Source organism: Squalius cephalus, assembly GCF_949319135.1.
Source record: "Squalius cephalus genome assembly, chromosome: 3".
In the NCBI taxonomy this organism is placed as follows: Eukaryota; Metazoa; Chordata; class Actinopteri; order Cypriniformes; family Leuciscidae; genus Squalius; species Squalius cephalus.
Window position 1 is genome coordinate 49725333 of NC_137124.1, and position 26377 is coordinate 49751709.

At 37.4% G+C, this 26377-nt stretch overlaps 1 protein-coding gene across 1 annotated transcript in view; it reads right to left on the bottom strand.

Annotated features, from left to right (window-relative positions):
- The window catches only part of LOC307155611 (phospholipid-transporting ATPase ABCA1), a 208836-nt gene that overhangs the window by 63187 nt on the left and 119272 nt on the right, over positions 1 to 26377 (bottom strand). The window contains exons 22-33 of the mRNA XM_079866407.1: positions 25091 to 25293; positions 24327 to 24390; positions 24031 to 24233; positions 23230 to 23278; positions 21160 to 21267; positions 20955 to 20987; positions 18025 to 18164; positions 14732 to 14859; positions 14115 to 14213; positions 13837 to 14029; positions 4388 to 4482; positions 4196 to 4301 (exon numbers count right to left, since the gene is read on the bottom strand). Of these exons, the coding sequence (XP_079722533.1) occupies positions 4196 to 4301; positions 4388 to 4482; positions 13837 to 14029; positions 14115 to 14213; positions 14732 to 14859; positions 18025 to 18164; positions 20955 to 20987; positions 21160 to 21267; positions 23230 to 23278; positions 24031 to 24233; positions 24327 to 24390; positions 25091 to 25293 (1421 nt within the window). The remainder of the gene's footprint in view (positions 1 to 4195; positions 4302 to 4387; positions 4483 to 13836; positions 14030 to 14114; positions 14214 to 14731; positions 14860 to 18024; positions 18165 to 20954; positions 20988 to 21159; positions 21268 to 23229; positions 23279 to 24030; positions 24234 to 24326; positions 24391 to 25090; positions 25294 to 26377) is intronic.

Genomic DNA, 26377 nt, shown 5'->3' on the forward strand with positions numbered 1-26377 from the left:
TGGAATTAGTTTTCACTGTTATGCTGATGATACTCAGCTCTATATTTCTTCACGCCCTGACGAAACTTACGAATTCACAAAATTAACGGAATGCATAGCTGATATAAAAAATTGGATGACTAGTAATTTCCTACTACTGAAAAAAACATATATTCTAAATATTGGAAAAAAAACTTCCTCACGTAATAACCTAGAATACTGTCTAACACTTGTTGGCTGCTCTGTCAATTCTTCGTCGTCGGTTAGGAATCTGGATGTGCTCTTTGATACCAATCTTTCATTTGAAAGTCACGCGTCTAGTATCTGTAAAACCGCATTTTTCCATCTTAAAAATATATCTAAATTACGTCATATGCTGTCATTGACAAATGCGGAACAATTAGTTCATGCGTTCATGACATCAAGGCTAGATTATTGTAATGCTCTTATGGGTGGTTGCCCTGCACGCTTAATAAACAAATTACAGTTGGTCCAAAACGCCGCAGCTTGAGTTCTTACCAGAACCAGGAAGTATGACCATATTAGCCCCGTTCTGTCAACACTGCATTGGCTCCCTATTAAACATTGTATACATTTTTAAATATTGCTGATTACTTACAAAGCACTAAATGGCTTAGCTCTGCAGTACTTGAGCGAGCTCTTAACGCATTATAGTCCTACACGTCTATTGCGATATCAAAATTCCGGCCAGTTGATAATACCTAGAACGTCAAAATCGACTGCTGGCGGTAGATCCTTTTCCTATTTAGCACCAAAACTTTGGAACAGTCTTCCTAACATTGTCCGGGAAGCAGACACACTCTGTCAGTTCAAAGCTTGACTAAAAACACATCTCTCTGACCTAGCATACACATAACACATTATAGATATTTTATAATTCAATGTTAGGCTGCATAGATTAGGTCAGCCGGAACCGGGAACACTTACCATAAATCCTGATGTACTCGTTACATCATAAGAAGACTGGCGTCTACGCTAATATTAGTCTCTCTGTTTATCCCGAGGTTTACCGCAGTCCGCCGTATCCAGGCCATATCCAGATCTGATGAAGGACCTGCGCCTGGACGCGACGACAGCACAGTCCTGAAGTGTCAACTAGTCTCTCCCCTGTGAAGGCCTCCCTCCCCTCCCTTTACCTCTCTACAGATAAAGCGTTGTAGGGATAATTCCGGTTTGCGTGGCCTATATAGCCTATATAGACTGAACTCGTAATACGCATGTGCACGCCATCAGCGTTCTCACAGGTTCGCGTTCTTAAAGTTTGCGCAGAGAGAACTTAAGAGTTTTCTGTTAAAACGGTGTCGTGTTAGCGGCCCCTATAAGTTAATAACTAATGATCAATCAAAACTAACTTTAGCTGGACAATAACTTTATTCTAGAGCTGCTATAAAGCCAAAACAATCTCTGTTACTTTAATTTCTTATTATCACTGTAAAACCGCTTTGGAACAATCTACATTGTTAAAAGCGCAATATAAATTAAGATGACTTGACTTGACTTGACTTGACATTTTCATTGCTAGTTCATGTTAACTAATGCAGTTAACTAATGTTAACAAATGGAAACTTATTGTAAAGTGTTACCAAAAAATCACAGACTGAGATAAATATTGCACATAGACAAACAAAATGCGACACAGTCTTAGTCTATGCATGCAGATATGCATGTTAATAAAAAGGATATTCATATTAAATGCTTAAAAGCATTTGAGGTGTAATCACTTTGATTCTGACATCTGAATATTTTATGAAAAAAAATAAAAAAAGACATACTAGGGTGGCACAGACCATTACACACATCATTTTAGCTTCTACCTGGGTAAATTATGATATGAGAGAATTGTGGAGATGAATAGACTAACTGTTTATTGTATTTTAGATATTTTAATTAACACCAAACCCATGGGAAGATCTTTCCATGGGAAAGAATTGACGTTATTCTTCTTCAGTATTGAACCAGTTTACAAACTGCAATGAGCAACTTATGTACATATTTGATTCGATTGCAACAACTCACTTAATGAGTCAATACAATTATGAAAGGCATGCACTGGAGATGTGACGGCTTTTAGTATATTTTTATATAAACTAAAATCATATTTTAGTTACAATGACTATAAAATATTCATTAACAAGCTGGTTATATAGTAAGGTCAAAAACATTTTATACAGAATGCAATTCTCTATTATACAGGACGGTTGGCAGCCTTATTCAGACCAGTTTTTACTCACTATTTAAAAAGGACAAGAGTATATGAAGGAATATATTCATGGGAATAAACAGTTATCTGAATTTAAGGAGAGCAACAGATTTCCTTTTCTAAGTATTAAAAAATTCAACACAATTGCACCGAGGGAAAAACATTATCTCCATATTTGATAAGCAAATGCTAAGTGAAGACCTGGTGGGAATTTTCACTTCATTTAAATGGTTTCAAAGGCCTGAAAAGCTTTGCATGCCATTAAAAAAAAACAGTAAATAAAGTTAAACTTCATATCTCTGACACGTGCTCAAGCTTCTCATGCATATTTAAATGGAGATTTTCCACCATGTTTTGATAAACATACTGTATATGCAAATGGAACAAATTATTTGATGCAGCAAATGTAAAAATGGTAGCTGCAACTTGTTAATGAAAATTAATATGATGTTACCAACACCCGGATAAAATATAGCTGCAAGCAGTCATGGTATTATGGCTGGGAGCGTCAGACCAACTGCTACAACGAGCAATTAAATACATTTTATGATTATTTTAGGCACAGCAAATGAAAAATCATAAATACATTCACAAGTAATATGATTTAATGGTTTATCAGTTTTGACCAATAGGTCATGTGGTGTAGTCAGAGTATGGTGACAATGACACTTACAATGTTTGGTGTCAATGGGCCCTATTTTAACGATCTGAAACGCAAATATCAAACGCGAAATGCAAGTAACTTTGTGGGTGGATCTCGGACGCTGTTGCTATTATACCGGCGGGATAAATGACTCTTGCGGCCGACGCAAATCTAAAGTGGGTTGGTCTGAGTTAGAGACTCCAAAATTGCTATGGTGACTATGGGCTGCCACAGACTCAAGAGAAGAAGAAGAAGATTTGATAATTTGGCTTTAATCACCACTGTTATCAAAAACAAATTAAACTAATATTCTGAAGCTTATTTAACTGATTCTGATCACTTATGTCTGTAGTATGTAAGTGGTACACCTTTGTATTTTCAAACTACATAGACCAGTGTTTTTGCTTTTTTTATGAAAGCAACATACTTTAACTTCATTAATTCACCCTTACATTCTCAAACAAAATAGCCAAACCAAAAACAGCTAATTGTTTAGAGGTTGCTACCTAACTAACCTCAACTGCCGAATCATCAGAAATGTACTGTGACTTATATAATGATATTATTGTCAAGCACGCAAAATAGAATATGGACGGAAAAAACACACAAATACACAAAAAACTAATCAGTTCTAGCATTGTTAATCTGACATCAAAGCCTCTTCCTCATAACACTAAAATGCAGTCAACGGAAAACAGGAAAAGTTGAAAATAGTTTAAAATTGACTACATTATGCAAAGGAAAACTGCAATTGTGCTATTGTTTTGTAAATCTGTTTAGGTTTGGCATTTAATAAATATTGTTTGAATGAACACCACTATAAATTATATTAAGCACTGCTATTTTATATTATTTATGAAATAAATTAAATTTTATTAAATAAAATTTGACTTATCTGTTTTTTTGTTTTGTTATTTATTGTTTGTTTGTTTTGTGTTTGTTTTTCTTAACAATGCGATTTTGCTAAGGTGCAACTTATTTTCTGGAAAATATAGTAATTACAGCATGATTCAACATTACAACAAAGGGATTTTGCAACTTCTCTGTAAATAACACTGAAATCAGGTAACATGTAAGTGGTGCAACAGTGAATATATTTAGGACACCTAAAATACCAAACTATCATAATTAGAAAAAAATCAGTAAACATCTTGCCAGAAGCCAGATCCCTGTGGTTTGTAGAATGCAATGAGTTGTAAGGTTTTGGAATCACATCAATCAGAAACTTATCTCCTCAGACGGATGAAAAAACTAAGACTGTGATCAGTCAAAAATGCCCATAATGCCACTCTTGACCAGTCATTTCTGGAGGGCAGGATGTCAGTAATGTCCTAATGCGGCAGCACTCTAACCTGTGAGATGTTGAAGAATGATTTGAGATTGCTGATCACTGCTGTAATGTCAGACTCATTCAGATTGACCTGCGAGTTCACACCACCTACAGAGATTCCTCCATACCTGCATGCATACACAAACACACCAAATTATGCTTGTTTGATCATATTTCATTCTGCACATGCTGTGAAATGAGTGTGCGCCATTACCGTATTTTGCCTGATTTCTGGTAGTTCTTGAGCAGGAAGTCGGTCATGTTTCGGGCCGTGACGTTCTGAAGGGTGTCTGTGGTGTTCTGAGTTCTCTACAAAAAACACACCAAATAAAACAATTACGAACCCACATACACTGTAAAATGTCTTGTCAGGTAACATAAAATGTGGATCATCTGTTGACATCAGGGTTATTATATTAAACTAAAACCATAAAAAAAACTTCAAGTTATGCATGTAACCATGATTCCATGAGAGGGGAACGAGACCCTACATCCCAGCTGACGCTTTGGGGAACACCTTCAGCGTGACTGGGTCTGAAGCACTGGGTCTCTTGCATCACCTCGTGACGTGTGCCGGAAGCTTTGCAGAAGCAAGCAGATCCCAGGTATGCAGGAAGTATGGCAAGGGGACGCAGAATCTCGTTCTCCTCTCAGGGAACCATGGTTAAATGCATAACCTGAGACGTTCCCTTTCGAGGGTACTCGTGCCGCATCCCAGCTGGCGCTTTGGAGAACGAAATGCCCACTTTGCCATGCTGACAAATGCCTGTCCTGGTGTGAAGTTGTCCCGGCACAACTCAGGACGAAAGAACTTGGGACCCCGGGGTGACCGGAAGGTCCAGGCTATAAAACCTTATAAATGTTTTCAATTGTTTTTCTACTTTTTTAGTTTTAGTTTAACTAGTAATATAGTAAAAATACAGCTGTGTGGACCGTTTGTAGTACTTTTTGTCATTTTAGAGCTTGACAGTCCTAATTCATTTGGTATTTTCTCCAAAATGTCCACTTCCATGTTCATTTCATGTGTGGCTTTGGGATGAATAGTCTGAGTAAATACAGATAGAATTCACATTTTAGATGAACTATCCCTTTAAATGCAACAACTGCACAATTTCATTCCTAACAGTGCATGAGATTGATACATGTACACACACACAGATTCTTCCAGAATGACAAATCAAAACAATAAAACCACCCACATGCTGTGTTTCTTTGATTCACTATCAGTGTGACGCTAATGACGCTGACTCAGATCCACACAGAAACTGGCCTAAATGAAAGAGCTCTGACACACACACACACAAAGGCACAGGGTTACACTGTTGAAGCCTTGTGATATTGAACATCTATTATATGCTGATTCACAGAGAGGGAACAGAATGACTCTAATATTGCCTTTTCCTTGAAATCAGAACTGTGGTTTTGTGGCTTTTAGTCCATGTTTGTCAAATCAAAATTGTCCCCTTTTCCATGAACAAAAATGGTTGCAATAGAAGATGTTGAATGTGAATATTTTATGTTTATTGCAAAATATGCTTTTATATACAAATATTTAAGTAGTTTGAGAGTGTAGAGAGACTATATTACATCATTCGCATTGCTTCATGGTAGTGGAGCATTGGAGCTACCGTATTTTCCGGACTATAAGTCGCACTTTTTTTCATAGTTTGGCTGGTCCTGCGACTTATATTCAGGTGCGACTTATATATCAAAATTAATTCAGACTGAGATGAACCAAGAGAAAACATTACCGTCTACAGCCGTGAGAGGGCGCTCTAGATGGCGGAGTTGTTCAAAAGCGACACCAAGGATGAAGAAAATGATGTGGAATGAGATTGCGGGAGCTTGGTGAACTTGTTTATTGGTAACTTGCTTGTTGGGCTCGCTGGCTTATGTTAATTTAGCCTATTTAGCCTCCCAGGTATATGTTCTTAATGTTATCGTGTAGCTGAATAACTGTTAATGTGTTGCGTTAACATACCGGACACCTAACGTTATTCAGCCTGTTGTTCTGTGTAGTTGAATAACATGCCTTTCCAGATTAAATGTCTGTTCTTGGTCTTGGATTTTGTGAAATAAATTTCTAAATAAATGCGACTTATAGTCCAGTGCGACTTATATATGTTTTTTTCCTCTTCATGACGCATTTTTTGACTGATGCGACTTATACTCCGGAGCGACTTATAGTCCGGAAAATACGGTAAATAATTATTCTGGCAGGATTTGCTTATTGTAATTCTCTGATTGGTGGAGATTTATTTGCAGAATCGTGGGTAATGTAGTTTTCATCAGGAATTTGTTGAAATAAGCTGAAATAATGCATACTAATAGCTTTAACGAAATCAAATACCATCAATTAATAACCTTGGGGCTAGTGGGGTAGTGCTGTCTTTAAATGTTTTATAATTTAAAGTTAAAAATCAATTCCCCTATGGGGGAAATGAAAGGGATGTTTGGGTTCTATTATCAGACTAGCATCAAGTAGTATATAGTAACATAAAAGCTACTGAATATTTAAAATAAAAGGACAATACATTTGATATGTCCTGCATCACATCTCAATAGGAAATAGAGTGTCAACAAAGGGACAAAAATTACCATCAAATCATTTAATGGAGTCTTTGTTCTCACCAATTTGCGCTATTTCTCAGCCCTTGCAAATGACTGCAGCCTGCTAGATATCACATCAAATCTTCATCATCTGTCATTTACTACTGCTCTCCTCTCCGCAAAATTAAACTGGAGCTTTGCCAACAAATCTCCCAGCCAAATATTAGACAGAAGCTGGACTACCATAGCAATGTGGATGTTAATAAATGCAAATACATGCATGATATTGTCAGAAATTAACTAATTACATGTACATTATCCACAGTATGTAAAAGAATAATACAAAGTGGAGGGTTTGTTTATTTAGCTTACTGCACATTATCCTGCTTATTACATGGCATAGTGCTGTATGTGCGTATGACAAAAAAACTCTTCATAGCACATGCATCTTCTTGCTGTGAAATCTTTACTGAATTTTAAGAATAACTTGGTGACACTTTACAATACGGGTGCACTAATAAGCATTAATTCATGCTTAACTAATGCACAGATAATCATGTGTTAATGTATGACTCATGAAGAACTAAACCATTAATTAATGATTACTGCATCAGCAACTAATAAAGATTCTAAATGATTAATAGATTAAGTAATATATGAATTGTTATTAATTAAATGTGTCATACTGTATTAATTCCTTAATAACTTATTTTATTAACTAAAAGTGTAAATTAATGCATTAATTACCACAGTTGGTCAAAGCAATGTACTTCAACTTCCAGTTGTCTGCTTTAATTAATCATTGTTATGACTTTAACTAATTAACTAATAGTTAAGTAATATGCCATTTTGGTTTTGACATCCACACTAAGCCATGGATTTATTAATTTCCAACCATGTACAACCAAGATTTCACTGAGTCCGATGAACCTTGTTGTTCATGGCACAGGACTATGTCAGGTTAAGCTTGAGGTCGTGGAACACTGAGAACATGCGGTCGAGCGCTGCTATTTCATAACACTGTGTCTGGACAAAGACAACAGAATGTCCATTATAGTCAGTGATACTACACTGGATGCGGCGCGACGCTACACGACAAAACCCTGACAGTAAACCGTTGCCACACTCTATTTCTGACGTACTCCGAGCTCTTGTGCTAGTTCTGTTACGAAGGACAAATGGACTTGCGATGGTCTGTCATGTCCAGTGTAGACAGCTGGTCTCGTCCAGTTTAAACACCGTGTAACAGGGGTCAGGAGTTCAGATTGTGGTGTGCTGATATTTGTATGCACCCCAACTTACCCATCCTTCAAACACATTCTTTGACATTACATTCACTGCATGTGCAAACTGTCAAAACCCATAAATGGCATATTACTTAACAATTAGTTAATAGTCATGTGCCTCAACAAGTAAAGTCATAACTTAATGATACATTTGCAAATCATTAGTTAATGATTAGTTAAAGCAGACAACTGGAAGTTGAAGTACATTGCTTTGACCAACTGTGGTAATTAATTCATTAATTTACACTTTTAGTTAATAAATTAAGTTAAGGAATTAATACATTATGACACATTTAATTAATAACAATTCATATATTACTTAATATATTAATCATTTAGAATCTTTATTAGTTGCTGATGCAGTAATCATTAACTAATGGTTTAGTTCTTCATGAGTCATACATTAACACATCATTATCTGTGCATTAGTTAAGCATGAATTAATGCAGATTAGTGCACCCGTATTGTAAAGTGTTACCAATAACTTTTATATTGTTAGAAATATTTCAAGATGAACACTTACTAGACTGAATCCACTTAGGGTTACTTTATTATCCATTACTTAAACCATATTACTTCTATTTCACTGTTTTGGCAAATCTCCACTTGTTTTCTATGGGACGATGTGTAAAGCTGTCATAACTGAAACCAGTCTATATTCAAATTATTCAGGGGTTCGCTTTTGTGTTGGATCACAAACGCAGTTGTGTATATGAGTCAAGTTATATGGGTAAAAAAAAACCTTTTTTGTGGGTTTCATACAAATAATCAAGTTAACAACACCAATGACATGTCATCGCCACGGAAACCAGTGTTTCATTAAGAAACCAATGCAAAGCGTCAGCCTCCTCTCTTTCACTTATCAAGGACACAAATATAAAGAGATTAAACTGAAGAATGGGCCTTTCCTGACTGTGTCTGAAAGCTGATCATAGAAACTGCTTGTGCTTGTGTCCTGTTAGAAACTGCTTGTGCTACAGCTGACGTCTCCAAGACCAGACGGGTCCGTTTGCAGTGAAATACAGTTTACAACAACATTGTGTTTAAAAAGGTCAGTGGGCTAATTTCATGCCATTTAGCATTTTACTGTAGTGTAGGTTCAGACGAACAAACATACGTAATTAACGGGCACAATCTGGACATTAACTACTGAAAAAAAATTGCTTAAATTTTTGTTCCACACAAAGCTATGGCTCCCAAAAACTTGCAATATAGTGCACATCGACTAATTTTTGGGGAATTTCATGGGAGCTTCCATGAAGTAACAGACTGTCCTTGAATAGTATCTTAAAGTGCCCCTATTATGCTATTTTAAAGATTCCCAATTTTGTGTTAGAGGTCTCCTACAATAGGTTTACATGCATCCAAGATAAATAAAATAAAATAAAAACACTTACATTTTCACATAATATACATTGCAGTTCAATCAAGGTTCGATCAGGGACTTGGGTCTTTCTAAACCCCTCCTTTACAAGAGCTGACTCTGCTCTGATTGGTCAGATGGCCCAGTCCATTGTGATTAGTCTAGCGTGTGTCGGAAACCAAACTGCAATTTCCATATCTAAATTTCAGCTCCAGATCTTCCTCAGCCCTTGAAACAGCGACACAAACAGTAAAGGTGGCATCGGCTTTACCGTATCAATTTCAAGCTGAGTCCTCATTCTATGGAATCCTTTGGTCTTGCTTTGACAGCGCAGAAAGCAGTTGTCTCGACATGTCGACATCACAAAACAAACTCTCCAGTCATCAGCCACAACTTCAATGTTTAAGGGCAGGTCAAAGTAATGTTGTTCGTGGGCAGCCAGTGAAGACTATAGGCTGGCACTTTGCAACTTTGTTACAAACATACAGTACGTAGGTTCGTGGAGGAAGAACTTTAAGCAACTTTTAGGGTACCATCTAAAAGTTAATTATTGAAAGAAAAAGATTTTCACAAAACGTCTGTTAAATGTCTGTTCCACACAAAGCAATAGTATGGCTTCAGAAGACTTGCAATATAGTGCACAAGTCACATGGACAATTTTTTGGGAATCTAATGGGAGCTTTCATGAAGTGCCACATTTTCATTTAATAATCACTTGAATTGCAGTCTTTTCCTCACTCAAAGCATCATATGACACAAGAAGACAAACTGTATAAATCTTTTAATGACGCAACATTTCTCCTTTTAAATTCCTCAAAAAGCACCATATGATCATGGAACTACAAAAGTTAATAGTTCACACTTTTACTTTTAAAACCAGTGTTGTGAAAAATGTAGTGAAGGAACTGTATGATTACTATCAACAACCAAGAATGAAACCTAAAAAGCATGTCTAAAAAATTAGATTTTGGGGTACAACAACATCTATTTATAATAAATAAATACATTTATGTTGTTGTTGATAGAGCAGCATTCATCTGGATCTCTACATATGTTTCTGTTTTCGTTCAGATCATATGAAAAGTACCTATGAAAGCCTGGCATGATTTATTTATTTTTTGTCTTCTTGTCTATTTTTTCATAAAAGTCTATTTGTTTATAATTTTCCCTGCTTTATCAAAACAGAACATCATATTGCTTTGACCAAATTTATATATATACTGTATAGGCCTCTAAATTGAGAACATGATCAAAACTTTGCTTAACAACCTGTTGCACACAATCTACTACATCATCTGATTGATAGTTTATGGCAGAGGTCAGGAACCCATGCTCTTCTTTGGCAAAAATCTTTGACTGTGGTTCGCCAGGTCTCTCACCCTTTACCAACTAATGATCGATACAATTTAGACACATCACTGAGATCAGCTTTCTGCAGAAAAAAACAGCCAATTAAAAATACTTTTTTTGTACAGCATACCGAATTTTATGAGAAGTTTATAATAATAATTTCAAGTTGTACCGGCCAAAGTGCGTGTTCAGTGCTGTTCGCAAGTGTCACAACAGCAATCAACGGCAAACCACTTACGTTTCTAAGGTAACCTAGAGCTCCTGCACTCAGATTCAAGCAGATATATAGCTTGCATGTGGTAACGGCAAAAAGATTTTTAGAACAGCAGCAAAAATGTAAAAGTATATAAAAAAGCGACTAGACTGAAACTGGTGCAACTACCTAAATACAAAAAACAACAACAACAAAAAAATCAACTGCATTTTCTACTAAACGTAAAATGTAAATTATAAGAACATAATTTGTTAATTTTTTCCACACCTATTTAAAATATTTAACGACAAAAGTTGATTTTTTTCATACTGTTTTTTCATTGATCTTCGAAACACTTTGATTACATGAAATGAAAACAATAAGCATATATATATATATATATATATATATATATATATATATATATATATATATATATATAAGCATATATAAGCATATGTTAAAAAAATGAAAGTTTAGAAACTTAGTAGATAAATAAATAACATTGAAATAGTTCAGAAATTATTTTTTTCCCACACCTAACCCTTCAGGGTATTCTTGTGTGTGTGTGTGTGTGTGTGTTTGCTGCTGGTCTAATTAAGCAGCATTTAATGCACAGTATCTGAAACCCTGAGGCAGTATATAAGATTCATCCAGCCTCCATTATCTGAACACATCCATGATTATGTTTCAAGACAAAAAATCTCCTGTGTGTATAGGACTTTTCTTATGAAGCTTAAAAATCAAGAGTTCAGTAAAATGTAAATGTTTGCAAACTGGGTCAGCTCAGTGTGTGTGTGTTTGTGTGTTTTCAGCAGTATACTCAGAGAAAACTTGTTTACCGAGAGAGAGAACCTCAGAAGAACTCAGCGTTGTGGAGGAGTGATTTGCATATCTGCTGATATGACACAGTCACACAGAGAACTGTGTAGTCTGTGAGATGTTACAAACTAAATGTATACATATGATAATGAATGCATGTGTCATGAGATCACCAGGATGTTTAATGCTGTAAAACTGTTGGAAATGATCATGTACTTTTGGGTCATTATCTTCTGTTTGGAGTGGTTGGACAAACCATTTCTCTATGACAATCCACACATAATAAATGTACAGGTAACACCATATAATACGGTTGTATATGTCAATATTAGAAAAAAATGCACTTCCATTTGATTGGTTAGAATGATAGTGAAAATAAAAATAAAAGATCTAAAAAATTAAAATTCAAAACAACATTAGACCCCATTCCAGTAAATGTTTATCTTGAAATATTACTAACAATATAATGTTATTCTTACATAGACAACAGAAGGCATGTAGTAGATTGCGTGCAACTGATTTTTTTTCAGCAAAGTTTTGATCATGTTGATAATTTTGAGGTCTTGTACACATAATGTATACACATTGCATTACCACAGTCCAAAAAAATTGCAGTTGACCATGTAAACTTTAAAATCAAGCAGAAACCTTTGGCATAAAGCAGCATCGAATATAAGCAAGCCATGATTGGCAATACAATCTGAATATGGCCAATACTCTGCCTTTCACGTCACCTAATTAAAGTGCCCCTATTATGCTTTTTGGAATATCACCTTTCATGTAGTGTGTAATATAGCTGTTTGATAATGTAAAATATCTGCAAAGTGCATGACAGTGGAGATATTGTCTCCCAAAAAAGAAAGAAGTGATGCTGAACTGCATAAAACGAGTCGTCAGTTATTTTAGTCTTTCTTCCTGCACAAACCTACGTAGGTTTGTAACAAATCTGCATAGCGCAAGCCTATGGTCTTCATTGGCCGCTCGCAAACAACATACTCTGACCATCAAACACTGTAGTTGTAGCTGAGACATCGTGCTGTGGTTCGTTTTGCCAACATGCCGAGAAGACTTTGTTTTTTTTGCGCTGCCAAAGCAAGTCTAATTTGATGTGCATCATTTTTGTTCATATCAACTATGTATCAAATGCTGAGGAAGAGCTGAAATTCAGATATGGTAATTGGCATTTGGTTTCCGACACACGCTTTAAGCGGTCGACCAATCACAACAGACTGTGCCATCTGACCAATCAGAGCAGAGGAGTCTCTTGTAAAGGAGGGGCTTGCATTTACATTTACATTTAGTCATTTAGCAGCTGGCCCGGATCTACCATACGGGCAATCTGGGCACGTGCTCAGGGGCCCTTGCGCAGAGAGGGTCCCTCCGTGTTGGGAGTTTTTTTTATTTATATACAAATATAAAGGTGAATGAAAATACCTTATATTTATAAAGGTATATCTTGAGAACCCCTCGCTCAATATTTCCCAAATTCTAATCGATAGTGCTGGCTGAGGCCTTTCGAACGAGCCCACCCACGATGTCCAACTCGCCCGGGTCCCCAAGTTATAGCCGTTCAAATTCGGGGGTCCCAACGAACAGCGATCTGGTAGGGGGCGTCCCAGAGGCCCACCACTCTCGCGTTCGAGCAAGGGTCCCCGTGGGACCTACTCACCCGAATTTGAGCTCTCTGGGCCTTCGCGTTGCCGAGATACGAGCGATTTTCTTCTGAGATCGTGAAGTCACCGGCGGCCCGCTGGCAGCCGCCATTTTTAAGCGCGCCCGGTGGTTTTCCACTAATATCTCTGCGAAAACACCACCAAAAATTCTGAAATTCTGGTGCCTCCTTTGGAGGGTGTGGTTGTCAGGTAGGGGAGGGGGGCCCATGAGCTTCAGTGCCCAGGGGCCCCTGGGGGTACTAATCCAGCCTTGTTTAGCAGACGCCTTTATCCAAAGTTTTAGAGACCGAATCCTTGATCCAATCGTTTCAGACACTGTGAGAAAAAAGCTGATACTGCAGTGTATATGATGAGAAAATTAAAGTGCTTTTTGATCTTGGATGCATGTTAAATGCAGGCCGATACATTTAATAATGTGTGGCTGACCTGTGGTGGTGGTAAACCCCCGGCTCCGAGCGGGCAGTCTGGCAGCATGATGCTCCGTTGCGGTGTGCTGCACTGGCATTCAGGCGACGGGTTCTCTAAGCTCCAGTTACCCTTCTCAAATATCTCACTGATGGATGGATCCACCGCAGGAGTGAACCAATCAGTGCCTCCCGCAGGGTTACAGGGTAATTTACTGAAGGAGGAACAGAAAGCACATGGTCAGCTGCTACACCACACCACCCGTGTGTCTAATAACCGTGTGTGTTTGTGTTGCTCACGGTATGGGGTTGGAGCTCATGCAGCGCGTTCCAAATCCTGGTGAACTGAGCAGAGCTTTCGTCACTTTCTCCACCTGATCTACACCAGGACCATCAAAACTACAACATACAGACACAAGATTTGTCATCGACCAAGAAAAAAATAGTGCGTCGAATGTAGTCACTATAATTAGCTCTAAAAGTTTGTGGCCGGTAAGATTAGGTTTCTTATGTTCACCAAGGCTGCATTTTTTGATCAAAAATAGAGTAAAAACAGTACTATTGGGTCAATGTCATTACAATTTAAAATAACAGTTTTCTATTTGAATTTATTTGAAAATGTAATTTATTCCTGTGATCAAAGCTGAATATGCATAATTACTCTAGTCTTCAGTCACATGATTCTTCAGAAATCACTCTAATATGCTGGTTTGCTGCTTAAGAAACATTTATTATTAATGTTAAAAACAGCATTTGCTGTTTTATATTTTTGTGGAAACAGTGATTTTTTTCTCAAGACTCTGATGAATAGAAACTTTAGAAGAACTACAGTACATTTATTTAAAATGGAAATTGTTTGTAACATTATAAATGTCTTTACTGTCACTTGAAATTCAGCTAAGTTAACATGTGCACACCTGTAGAAGGTATTCTGTGGAGCTCCATACATCCAGGGCTGAAGCTCCAGATTGGGATATTCCACAAACGGAGGAACAATCAGAGAGAAGATGAGAGCCAGACACACAAAGAATGCCGGCATCACGACCTGATACACACACACACACACACATATATGCACTTAAAGGTGAAGTATACACAATTTTGTTAATACTTGAGTTTGGGTACTCGAGCTCGGACTCAAGCCCAACATTTAACTGACTTGCACTTGTCACAAACTCTTGACTCGGACTCAAGCCTTTAGGAAATGTTTCCGAGTGTAACAGAGTCCAGCACTGTCTGTGAAATTCGCTCGGCACAGTTGACGGGAATGTCAACTGCACTGTGACAAAAATCTATCATTTGCATGTGTTTTGAGTCTTGGCAGTTTAAACGCACAAGCGATTTGAAATTGTCTGAGCACAATAAGATGTAAAAAGAGAATTAAATTCGGTACTTGCATGCTGTCTGGGATGGCGCATACACCCAAAGTGTGCGCTCCTTTCTTGTCTAAAAATGAATAGTTCGCCCAAAAAAGAAAATTATCCCATAAATTACTCACCCTCAAGCCATGTACAGTATATGGCATTCTTTTTTTTTTAATCCAAACACAATCATTATATGAAATAGTACCCTGGCTCTTCCCAGCTTTGTAATGGCATTGAATAGAGAAAAATATCCATATTTAAAACTTTATAAACTATAATCACTGGCTTCAGACAACAGCCGTAATCAAGTTCACGAGAGTACAGTAGTAGTATTTATTTGGACTCGGACTCAGCTCAGACTCTACCATTTTGGACTCTGACTCCGACTCTGCCCCTTTTGGACTAAAATAAGGTGGTCTCTAACCCAACACTAGTTAAAATACATTATTTTAGCCCAGTTTATTGTTCATTGAAAACTATTAGTTATAGAAAACTATAACCAAAAAACCCATCTCAAAACATTGAGAGTAGTCCACTCAGATCTCTCAATCACTTTCCAGCTCAACCAATAGAGTGAGTTTGGGGCGTGGGTACTTTAGCAGGTAGAGCCAGACTGGTGTTTAGTTGGTGTGAGACCATCGTTGAAGCGTTACATGAGAAAAGACATTCTATGGAAGCTTAAGCATGCAATTCTAAGAAAAAAGGTCAGAATTGCGAGATGTAAACTCACAATTGCAAGAAAAAAAGTCAAAATTGTGAGATAAAAAGTCGCAATTACCTTTTTTTTATTCAGTGGCTGAAAAAAGCTTCCATAACATTCAACTTCGTGTACAGGAATGCAAGCCAAATTTCACTGCTTAGACCTTTAAAGATTAACATGTCATGAACACGTCAAAGTGATTGGTACAATACAATATCATCATGCGCCCGTTTCTAAAGACAAACATACCAGATTATAATGTCTAATTGATGTGTCCAGAGTTAAAAACCTTGAGGCGTGTCAATTCAAAAACTGCGGCCAGTGCAGATATGCCGGATGGGTTTATTATAAGCGAGATGCTTGTGTTCGCAGACAAAGTGTTAGCCTACTCAGTTGTTTTCATGACACATAGCAACACAGTTAAAGGAACTCCTAATATGTTGGACCTTTTATTTACCTGTTGAGACCAGGCGCGGATTTATGGGTGGGCCTGATTGACCAGTGGTCCACTCAATCAGATTAATAAAAACAATTAATTTCGTTGCGGAGACTCTCTATTCGTTCTGGTGAAATAACAAAACATAATACACAAACGTGTCACTGCTTGATATACAACCACTGATGAACATAATCGGTTTTGATGAGAGGAGAAAAAAAAAAAAAAAAACTATACGAGTGCGGATTTGAACCCAGAACCTCTGAGACGGTTGCCGAAAGTTCTACCACTGGACCATTAAGGTATAAGGCAAATCTATGTATTTAGTCACAAAAAATTTTCAGCACTGACAACATATATTAGGCTACATCTCATTAAACGACAACTTAAACCCCATGTAGCCTACTATTTAAATCGATTGCTGGACATCGTAATGTTATTGTACATATATCTGATTTAGCAAAGTTACGCCACTGGGCGTGTATAAGCTTAAAAAAACGAGGCCCCTCCCTATATTCACCAGGCCCACCCATTAATGACGTTCTGTATCCGCCACTGGTTGAGACATGCCTTCACAACCCGTAAGAGCTGTGTTTGTGATGTTTGAGTTGTGGGAGGCACGCAAGGTGTGAAAGGCGCGTTTCAAGGTTGTTTGAAAGTATACTTTTAATTTGAAAGTATACATTTTTAATTCCACTAGGTGCCACTAGTGCCGCAGAAAGCTGCAGGTTTGCGTGCGGAAGTGGCGCAAGTTTTTAGTGAATTGTCCCTCTCCCCGATCTCTCTTTGTCAGACAAGTGTCATGTGCTTGTGTTGGCTTAGTTAAATGTGTAAAAGGGTTCAATTAAACACTTTCAAAAACTGGCACTGTCACCCTTCATTCCCAGCATAATTAATTTCTCTCTATTCTTCCACTCTGCTATCTCTCCAAATGTTCTCCTTTCATTCCATTTCTCCGCTGACAGACGAAGCGTAACCAGTGCACACAAAATCTCAGCGAGAGAGAGAGAGAGAGAGACATGCTGCATAGGAGTCGACGACACGGCTTCACTCCAGCTGATTAATTACAATCCATGATTGTCCAATTAATTCAAACACCCAATTCAAACACTCTCTGTTTACACTGAGGAGAATGTAAATGTGCCGGAGACGGAGAACGCACCGGGAATAATGAAGGAGAAAACAATGGAACATCTTTCCCCAGAGAGAACCAGGGTGACGAGCATCAGCCAATACAGAAAAATGGAAAATGAGCACAATGATGGTAGTTACTTGACCAAGAGCTGAGAACATGGCCTGTATTTACATACTGTACAGCCTTCATAAAATCCTGAGGTAACTGATATAAATTTGTAGCTGAAATATTTTATTCAGTTTTTGTCTTAGTCATGGAAAGTAGTTATAGTTGTGTCCATTTAATGCATGAAATTAATTGCATACACCTCTTTACTCTCTAACCAAAAATGACAATCTCATGCTAAAGAACATATTCATGAGCGCTATATTTTTTGTATTTTGATTTTCAATGCATTTGGTGCTAAACAATTTAGCTTGGATTCACGCTGCAGCTCAGAACTTCCTAAACCTATAAAACCTATTCAATTCACACACCTGCAGAATGTAAAATATAGTGAGATTGACTTAAAGGAAGAAAAGGAGTGGAAGAGGGTATTTACAGTGTATTTGTTTTGACATCTCTGTTAGCATTACCTGAGCGATGATTCCTCTCCTGCTTCTACGGGCATGGTGAAATCGTTTGATAAAAAGAGCTAAAAACTGCTGTTTGATCAGTGACCAACCCATGATGACGTATGACCCTTTTCCATTTGCACACATGGGGCGCTGGATGTCTGTAACGTAAACAATAAATTCACATGGATTATTACAACTATTACAACTACTTCACTGTTACAATTGTGTCAACTATTATAGCTACCTCAGTGATACACCTTCCTTATTGTAACAACTGCCTCACTGGTGCTTTACCTAATTGTTACAGCTGCCTCACTGTTTCAGTCACTTCACTATTACAGCCACCTCACCATTACAGCTACCTTACATCCACCTCACTGTTACAGCCTTCTCACTATTACAGCCGCTTTACTGTTACAGCTACCCTAACTATTACTGCTGCCTCACAATAGGGGCTTTCGCACCGGAGGAACCTTTTCATAGTTCCTAGAACTATTGGCGGAAGTACCCGGATTTTGGCATGTTCGCAACGCAGGAACTAGAAACGATTTTAGTTATACAGTAGGAACTCCTTTTGGAGGAACTAATTTAGCTCCTACTTCAGAGTAGGGTCTAAACCAGCACTATAGGAAGTATCCGTGATGTTAGTGTACGCTGATTGGCCGAACGCACGCGAAACACCAGCACCCGCCATTTTTAAAAAACTGTGTAAACACACAGATTATAGCCTATATATTTACTCCACAAACTAACTCTACGAACATGGAAAACAGTGATAGATGAGCCTCTTAACCTTTACGCAACGGAGAAAATCCAACGCAACTTTGAGGGGACTAAGCCAAACATGATTATGTATTTCTGCTCATCTAGTGACACTGGATATCAACCACATGGCATACGCTAATACCTTTCCATAAACTGTCTACTTTTACGACAGTTCTATCTAATAACGTATTAGACAGGACTGTAAGACAGATCGTAAACTAATGACCATGGAGAATGCGAGCACTGTGTGCTCAGGCTCTGGCTGACGTTCTCAGCGCCGTCAAAATAAAAGTCACAACAACATGCACGGCTTACATCACTTCAGAGTTCCTTCTGGCGGTGTGAATGCAACCAGGAAAACTTTCCAAAGGGAACCATTAGTTTTTCGGGAACCACTGTGGTGGCTAGTTCCAAGAACTAAGTTCGCAGAACTACCTGGTGCGAAAGCCCCTTATTACAGCCATCTCACTATTACCTGACTGTTACAGCTGCATGACTGTTACTGCTAGGTTTTTATTTATTTATTTTCATATTATTGTTATTATTATTTTTTTTAAATACCTAAATTATGACTCATTTGATAACAGCAAAAGTACCATGATAATAAGTAGTATTGTAGTAGCACTTATAGGGCCCTATTTTAACGATCTGAAACGCAAGTATCAAATGCGAAACGCAAGTAACTTTGTGGGCGGGGCTTGGGCGCTGTTGCTATTATACCGGCGGGATAAATGACTCTTGCGCCCGACGCAAATCTAAAATGGGTTGGTCTGAAGTAGCTTTATTATTCATAGGTGTGGTTTGGGCGTAACGTGAAATAAACCAATCAGAGCGTCATCTCACATTCCCTTTAAGAGTAGGCGCGCTTGTTACATGGCGGATTGCTATTATAACGGCGGATTTGCCAGGCGCACGCCAGGAGCGGTTCACAGCCGAGGAGACCAACGTTCTCGTCAGGGCCGTAAAACACAGAGAAGTGACATTGTATATGGGGATGGGAGAAACCCACCCAAATTAACTACGGTTAAACAGGCGTATGATAATTTGGGTAAATGTGTAAGCTAGATTTATGCCTATTTTTTCACATCTTCATGGACACAACAATGATTCCCCTCGTGTGTTAATATTTTTCCTTGTAATAATGTAGCCTATGATTTGCAAAAATGAAAACTGCTGCTTCTGTGTAGATGAGAGAATCAAAGTGAATGCGCGTTGTGCACACGCTACATTATGGCCAAGCATGCACCCTTAAAATAGCATATGAATAACATGCGCAACGCGCCACTGACTTTAGACTAGGTTTTTCCTGGTCAGTGGCGGAATTGTTAATTTCCTAATTTACCGACATGCGTCTGTGGAGGGAATAGTCCGCTGTGCGCGGGTGCAAAATAGGAATGATACATGCGTCGGTGTACAAAGTCAATTGCGCTGGGTGCAAGATAGGGCCCATATTGTTTGAATGTGTTGCTATTTCAGGGCCTGTTGTGTTGTATTAATACTTTAAAATGTATGCATTTTCACAGTAAACTGAAGGAAGAATTTCATTTGTGTCAAAGTTATGTCTACAATGACAAATGTGAGCACTCCAAATGAACCCAGGCCCCACTAAAATCCACTGAACCATCACAGCATGCGCTCATGTGCCCATTAAGGGGCAGTTTTCTTCTTATATTCCATGTGTTATTTTGTTATAATTGGTCAAATGTAGACATGCATCAGACAGACATTATGGCTGCTCTCACATCTTATTGTTTTTTCGATGTATAGCACCATGCAATTTACATTTTAAGATGCAGCCAAGAGTTCATCTTTAGAAAAGTTGTCTCAACATTTACATGTTCTGTTCCATTCCATTGTGCTCTATCTAGTGTCCTATGATAATGGCTCCAGATGCAGCACTGGCCTCAAAAAAATATGCCAATGCCGCAAAAAAAAACATTAGTTTGAAGCTAGAGTACCATGATATTACTGTAGCACCACTAAACTGCGCAGTTACAGTTAACTTTTAACTCACTTTTAAGCCCACCTCACTATTACAGCTTACAGCAACCTTTATTAAAGCTGCCTCACTACTACAGCTAGCTCACCACTACAGCTAGCTCACCACTACAGCTAGCTCACCACTACAGCTGCCAGACGCCGATCATGTTTACAGATGGAAAAATGGAAGAACTTTTACTCACCTTCTACACGACTAGTGTGTCTAACCTTCACCTCTGTTTCAAAACAAGGGGAAAACAATATAGAGCAGAGATATTAAACAAAGTCATTATTTTCTTAGTACCACTTACATTTTTCAAAAGATTGGTTTGTAAATGAACAGGTCGGTATGTTTTTTTTTTTTTTTTTTTTAACACGTACAGTATAAGTGTTTATGTTTTAGCGTACCATTTTTCACAGTGTTTTCATCTTTGGATTCCAATACTGAGCTGATAGTCTGTATTGCTGATATCCTTGAGCTGCTTCTGGGCCTTTGTTCAAAATTTCCTTTCTTATCTGTGAGACATTAACAGACACACACAGCAGAGGTTATACTGGAGGAGTGGGGGTGCGATACTTCCAGCTTATTCATCTGGCCTGTTCTTATCTGAGGGAGCATTAACACACGTTTACACACAATCACACACACTCCAAGGTGAGACAGGAGAGTACAATTGCAACACTTCATCCCAGCTCTTATTCGAGTGGACCGTTCTTATCTGAGAGGAACCGTAAGGCTCTTAAATAGAAAGAATATCACTCTGAAGGATCCCACTGTTAGAAACGAGAGGTTTACAATTATTTTTAAGGAGATCCCAGATAATTTCAGTCTGATCTTATCAGTTTGAGTGGCACATTTCAGTACAGTTGTTTGATGTAACTGCCACCATGTTGTACAGTTTTGCAAAGAGGCTGTTTTTTAAGGATAAGACAGCTAAAAACTATATCGAACTGAACAGCAAACTTATAGATTGTGTGTGAGCGCAGCTAAGAGGGAAGAGGGTATGCACTCAAAAATATTTAGTCCTAAATTTAAGAAAATTAAAGCAATTGATTTGAATTGCATAAAAAAATTAAATTCATTTGGATTACACAGTTTTAACAAACTAATAAAATTAATGTGGCCATATTTTGTCATTATGGCTGTCATTTGTCATTATTTTGTCATTTTAAATGTCTATATAAATAAGAGTTTATTATTAACTATTTGCATCTATTTAATTTTATATAAATAATCATTTTTAAAAAGCATTTACTCAAATTCAATAAAGCATGAACATGGTTAAAATATGTCTAGTTGTGGAACAAGATATATTAATTTAGTTAAAATACATGTGATTGAAACAAATTTGACTTATTGATGATACAAATATAAACCTGGTAATTGTGTATTTAAAAAAATCAGTTATTAGTATGATCAGAAATCGTACCTGTTTCATATGCATGACTGACAAATATGCATAACAATAAGTTTATTAGATTGTTTATGTTTAAACTGTGTAATCCAAATTGATGGAAATTTTTATATGCAATTCAAATACAAAAATCTTAAATTAGGCCTGAATATCAGAATTGTTGGTTATGTCTGGACACGCACTTCTTATTTGATCACTTGCAATTAATAGAGCGAACAGTCTGCCTGAAAATATCTGATTTGAGAAAAAAATCCAATTTGTCTGCAGTCTGAACATAGCCAAAGAAAGGCTGGAAAATGGTCTACGCCTCGTTCAGACTATCAGTCCAAATCCGATTTTTGTACATATCCGATTGGAATCCGATCATATTTAGCAAGTGTAAACTGCAAAAAATCATTACATTCATAAGTGGTTTGAAATCCTATTAAAATCGAATTCCTGGAAATCTGTTTCAGTCTGACCGCTCTAATTGGATTTTGCGTGATTTGTGTCATTTTCTCAGGCCACGTAAAACGTAAACATGTCAGACAGTGTTATAGGGAACATGCTGAAAATTGCTGCAGAAACTTGTTGCAAAGTGGCGGTCGAGCAAAAAATTACAATAGAAATGGAGACATGTTGAATTATGAGACCAGTGGAAAGGCGAATAAAACCATGCACGCGTTTCTGCCGCTGCCTCATAAGACACAGTAATCCAGCGCGCCGGCTACACATTGTCATGTTGTAAACAAGACAACATCTGTATTGTATACCTCTCCATGTTGCGTTTGTTGTTGTTTTTGCATATTCCTACCAACGCAACATCATTGCCATCGAAACCAATGCAGATATTCCGGAAAACGAAAGAGAACCACGGGACACACAAATCAGATCTGAACAGTTGCGATACACAGTGTGGACAGTCATTAATTTAGATCAGATTCCAATCGGACACACAAATAATCGGATTTGGACTGACAGTGTGAACAATGTACATAGCCTAAAATATGTCTTAGATAAACTTACTGGAGATGGTGATACTGTATAAGTGTAAAATGGAGTGAATATTCAGAAAGGATGTTACCATTAGATTCCACGTCAACACCTGTGTCTTTAGCCACCTTCAGAAAGATCTGTCAAATTAAACACGTTTCGTTATTTCACAGTTTCATCTGGACAATTTCACAACTGTTTACAAGTTGTCAGTAATATTTTTTATTTAATTTTAAGAAATGAGTCATTTTATTAAAACAAGAATGCAATAAATTGATCAAAAGAGACAGTAAAGACATTTATGAATCTATTAAAAAAAAAAAATCTTTTGAACTTTCTATTCATCAAAGGATCCTGAAAATAAAATAAAAAATGATATATATATATTCACATAAAAATCAGTTATTTTACATTTTAATAATATTTCCCAATATTACTGTTTTTGCCAGCGCTATGATTTTTGAAATCATAATAACAATCACAATAAATCTGGGATATTTCTTTAAATATCCTAAATAAGTGCAACTTAACAGACTGGTTTGCTGGTCTCTTGTTAAAAACCCTTTTGATAAAGTGAACTGAAAATATCACATAACTTATGTGTTTACAGTAACACAAAACAGAGCGACAGAAGAGAGGAATGGGAAACTGAAGGCATGAATTGGATAATGATCTTTGATATATCATAATTAAATAGTCTGTGATACATTGATCCGGAGCCAAGTATCTGTAGCTAAAGTAAGCATTTTCTCATCAAAGTCAAATGTGAAATGTAAACAGAAAGATATCAGATGCATTGGTGAAACTTCCTCTGTATTAGATATATCCCTATTGCATAAAGTGTTGGCCACATGAGTAAATGTCACCTATGTGACCCCTATATGTACAGTACCTCCTCCAGGCTTGTGTCTGATATCCCGTAGCTGGTGACGCCCAGAGTGCTTTTCTCCAGGTCCAGCTCTTTAAACAGGGAAGCAAAGCTCCCGTCTCTGGCGCCCGTGTAGGGCAGCACATACACCAGCTCTTGACCTACGACCTCCAGAAACTCGGCCTCCGGCACGTGCCGTCGCACCAGTCGACTTAGATCCGCCACATCTGATCAGGAGCAACATAAAAATACATTTATACAGAAACATAATGACACTGTGTGTGTGTGTTTATTAGAGTGTATGTGTGCGAGCTTTAAACCTGGTGGGTCCAGACTGCTGATGCTGTCACTGCAAATTCCCTCATCCACACTGAATTTATCACACTACAAAATATGAAATGCAAAATTAAAAACTTACATTTTTGACCAAGCAAAACTCTACTCTACTAAAATGCTAGAGTTGCTAGTAGCGATGGGATATGACCCGTCAACTAGTTCATCTAGATTTTATTTGATTTTTTTGTTATTTTTATGTTATTTCAAGGGGAAACATGCCATTGAAGCATATCTTCATTTCTAATTAATCTTTTTGTTTTAATGTTTTTTGTTGTTGTTGTTTCCACATTGAAATACAGAGAAAATAAGTGATTTTTTCAACCATTTTAATACAATATAGTTTGATATAATGTGAAACGTTTGCCCAAATATAACATTAACATTTCTATTTTCTAACATTTCAAATATTACAATTACTAAAACTGAAATGAAATAAACCTAAACAGAAAGTTTTAAAAAGAATAAAAAGTTTTAATACATAAAATGTATTTATTTATTACATGATGTATTGTTATTTTAATAAATAAACTAACAAATACTAAATAATTGTTTTCTTTTTCTTGTTGGACCGTATGGAGTTCTTCGAACATAGAAACTCAGTGTTCAAACAAAACAAAACCTAAGAAAAGAATGCACCTAAGGAATTTTATACTTTAAATGTGTGAAATAGCACTAATAAGGAATATGTAGGCGTGTCCAAACATTTGACTGGTGGTGTGAATTGTGAGTGTTGCCTTGGCCAGTTTACCTCTTTAATTGATGGGAACCGTGGCGTGGTGACTTGATCCTGATTGGCCCGTGCGAGCGTGAGGTAATAACCTCTACCGTATTTTTTCTTGAGGAAGAGTGAGGAACCACAGCAGCAGACGTGCCCATGCGAGATGATGGCAATACGATCGCCCAGAATATCCGCTTCATCCATGTGATGGGTAGACAGAATTATAGTACGACCTAGAAGACGGAAACACACATTCAGTGCGAAAACCATCAAAGTTCAGCTGCAAACGTGGATTTCTGAAGGGCTCTTTCACATTTGAATGGGATAGGATGTGTTTGAAGTGCAGGTGCACTGGAAAACAGGGTGCACTATATATAGGCGCTTTTATATGTGTGTGCCACTCAGATCTCACTCTTTCGCTCCCTGTATAGAAAAGTTTCCTCTCTTTTGTATTTGCTGGAGCTCGCAGTGAAGCTAGACACCCGTGGGGTTCTGCACCGGCATTATTTTTGCTCTGTCTGTATGACGAGAAAGTGGGAGTTCAAGGCATCTGTCCTTTGACTTGCCAAGAGCAGAAATATCATGAAATATCATGCATCTGTGCTTCTCAAAGGCAGGGAAGGCAATAATCTGGCAAATAAACTTGTGTTTATATTGAGAGATGCTGATGTTGGACCTTGTAAAGCAACGATCTGGACACTGTGAGTGACTTGACTATAAAACCTGACTGGTTTGAAATGTAAAACATGTTTTACTCTTTTTTTTTTTTTTTTTAGAGAGTTGTATTTACAGTAGTGGCCAAAAGTGATGTCTGGCCTAGGAAAATTGATATCTTCACCCTTATTAAATATTTGGTAAGCATTTTACATCGTTGTGCTTTAAGTCAATAGTTTTATTTGTGATAATGCAATTTCTTGTGAGATTTTTGTTTTTCTATGCATTTGTTTTTGATAGTAATATCAAAAATATTGCTGTAGTTTGCCTTTTTTGCCAAATAATTTGATCAGATTAATACTTTGACCAAGTTTAGTGTTATGTTCTTCCCTCGTGTTTAAAATATTGAAAAAATATCAAATATTTTCCTCATATTTTGATGGTTTAATTGAACTTTTAGAGTTAAATATAAAACAAAAATCCCCTCCGGACATCACTTTTGGCGACTACTGTGTGTGAAGGCTCAAAGAAATGCACACCTTTTTGGTTTTACAGGCACAAATACACACAAATCACACTGTATAGTCAGATGGATCTGTGCCAACGCACCCATTCAGTGTGACATTCAGCTCCAGATAATAAACAGCACTAGAGACCGATAGA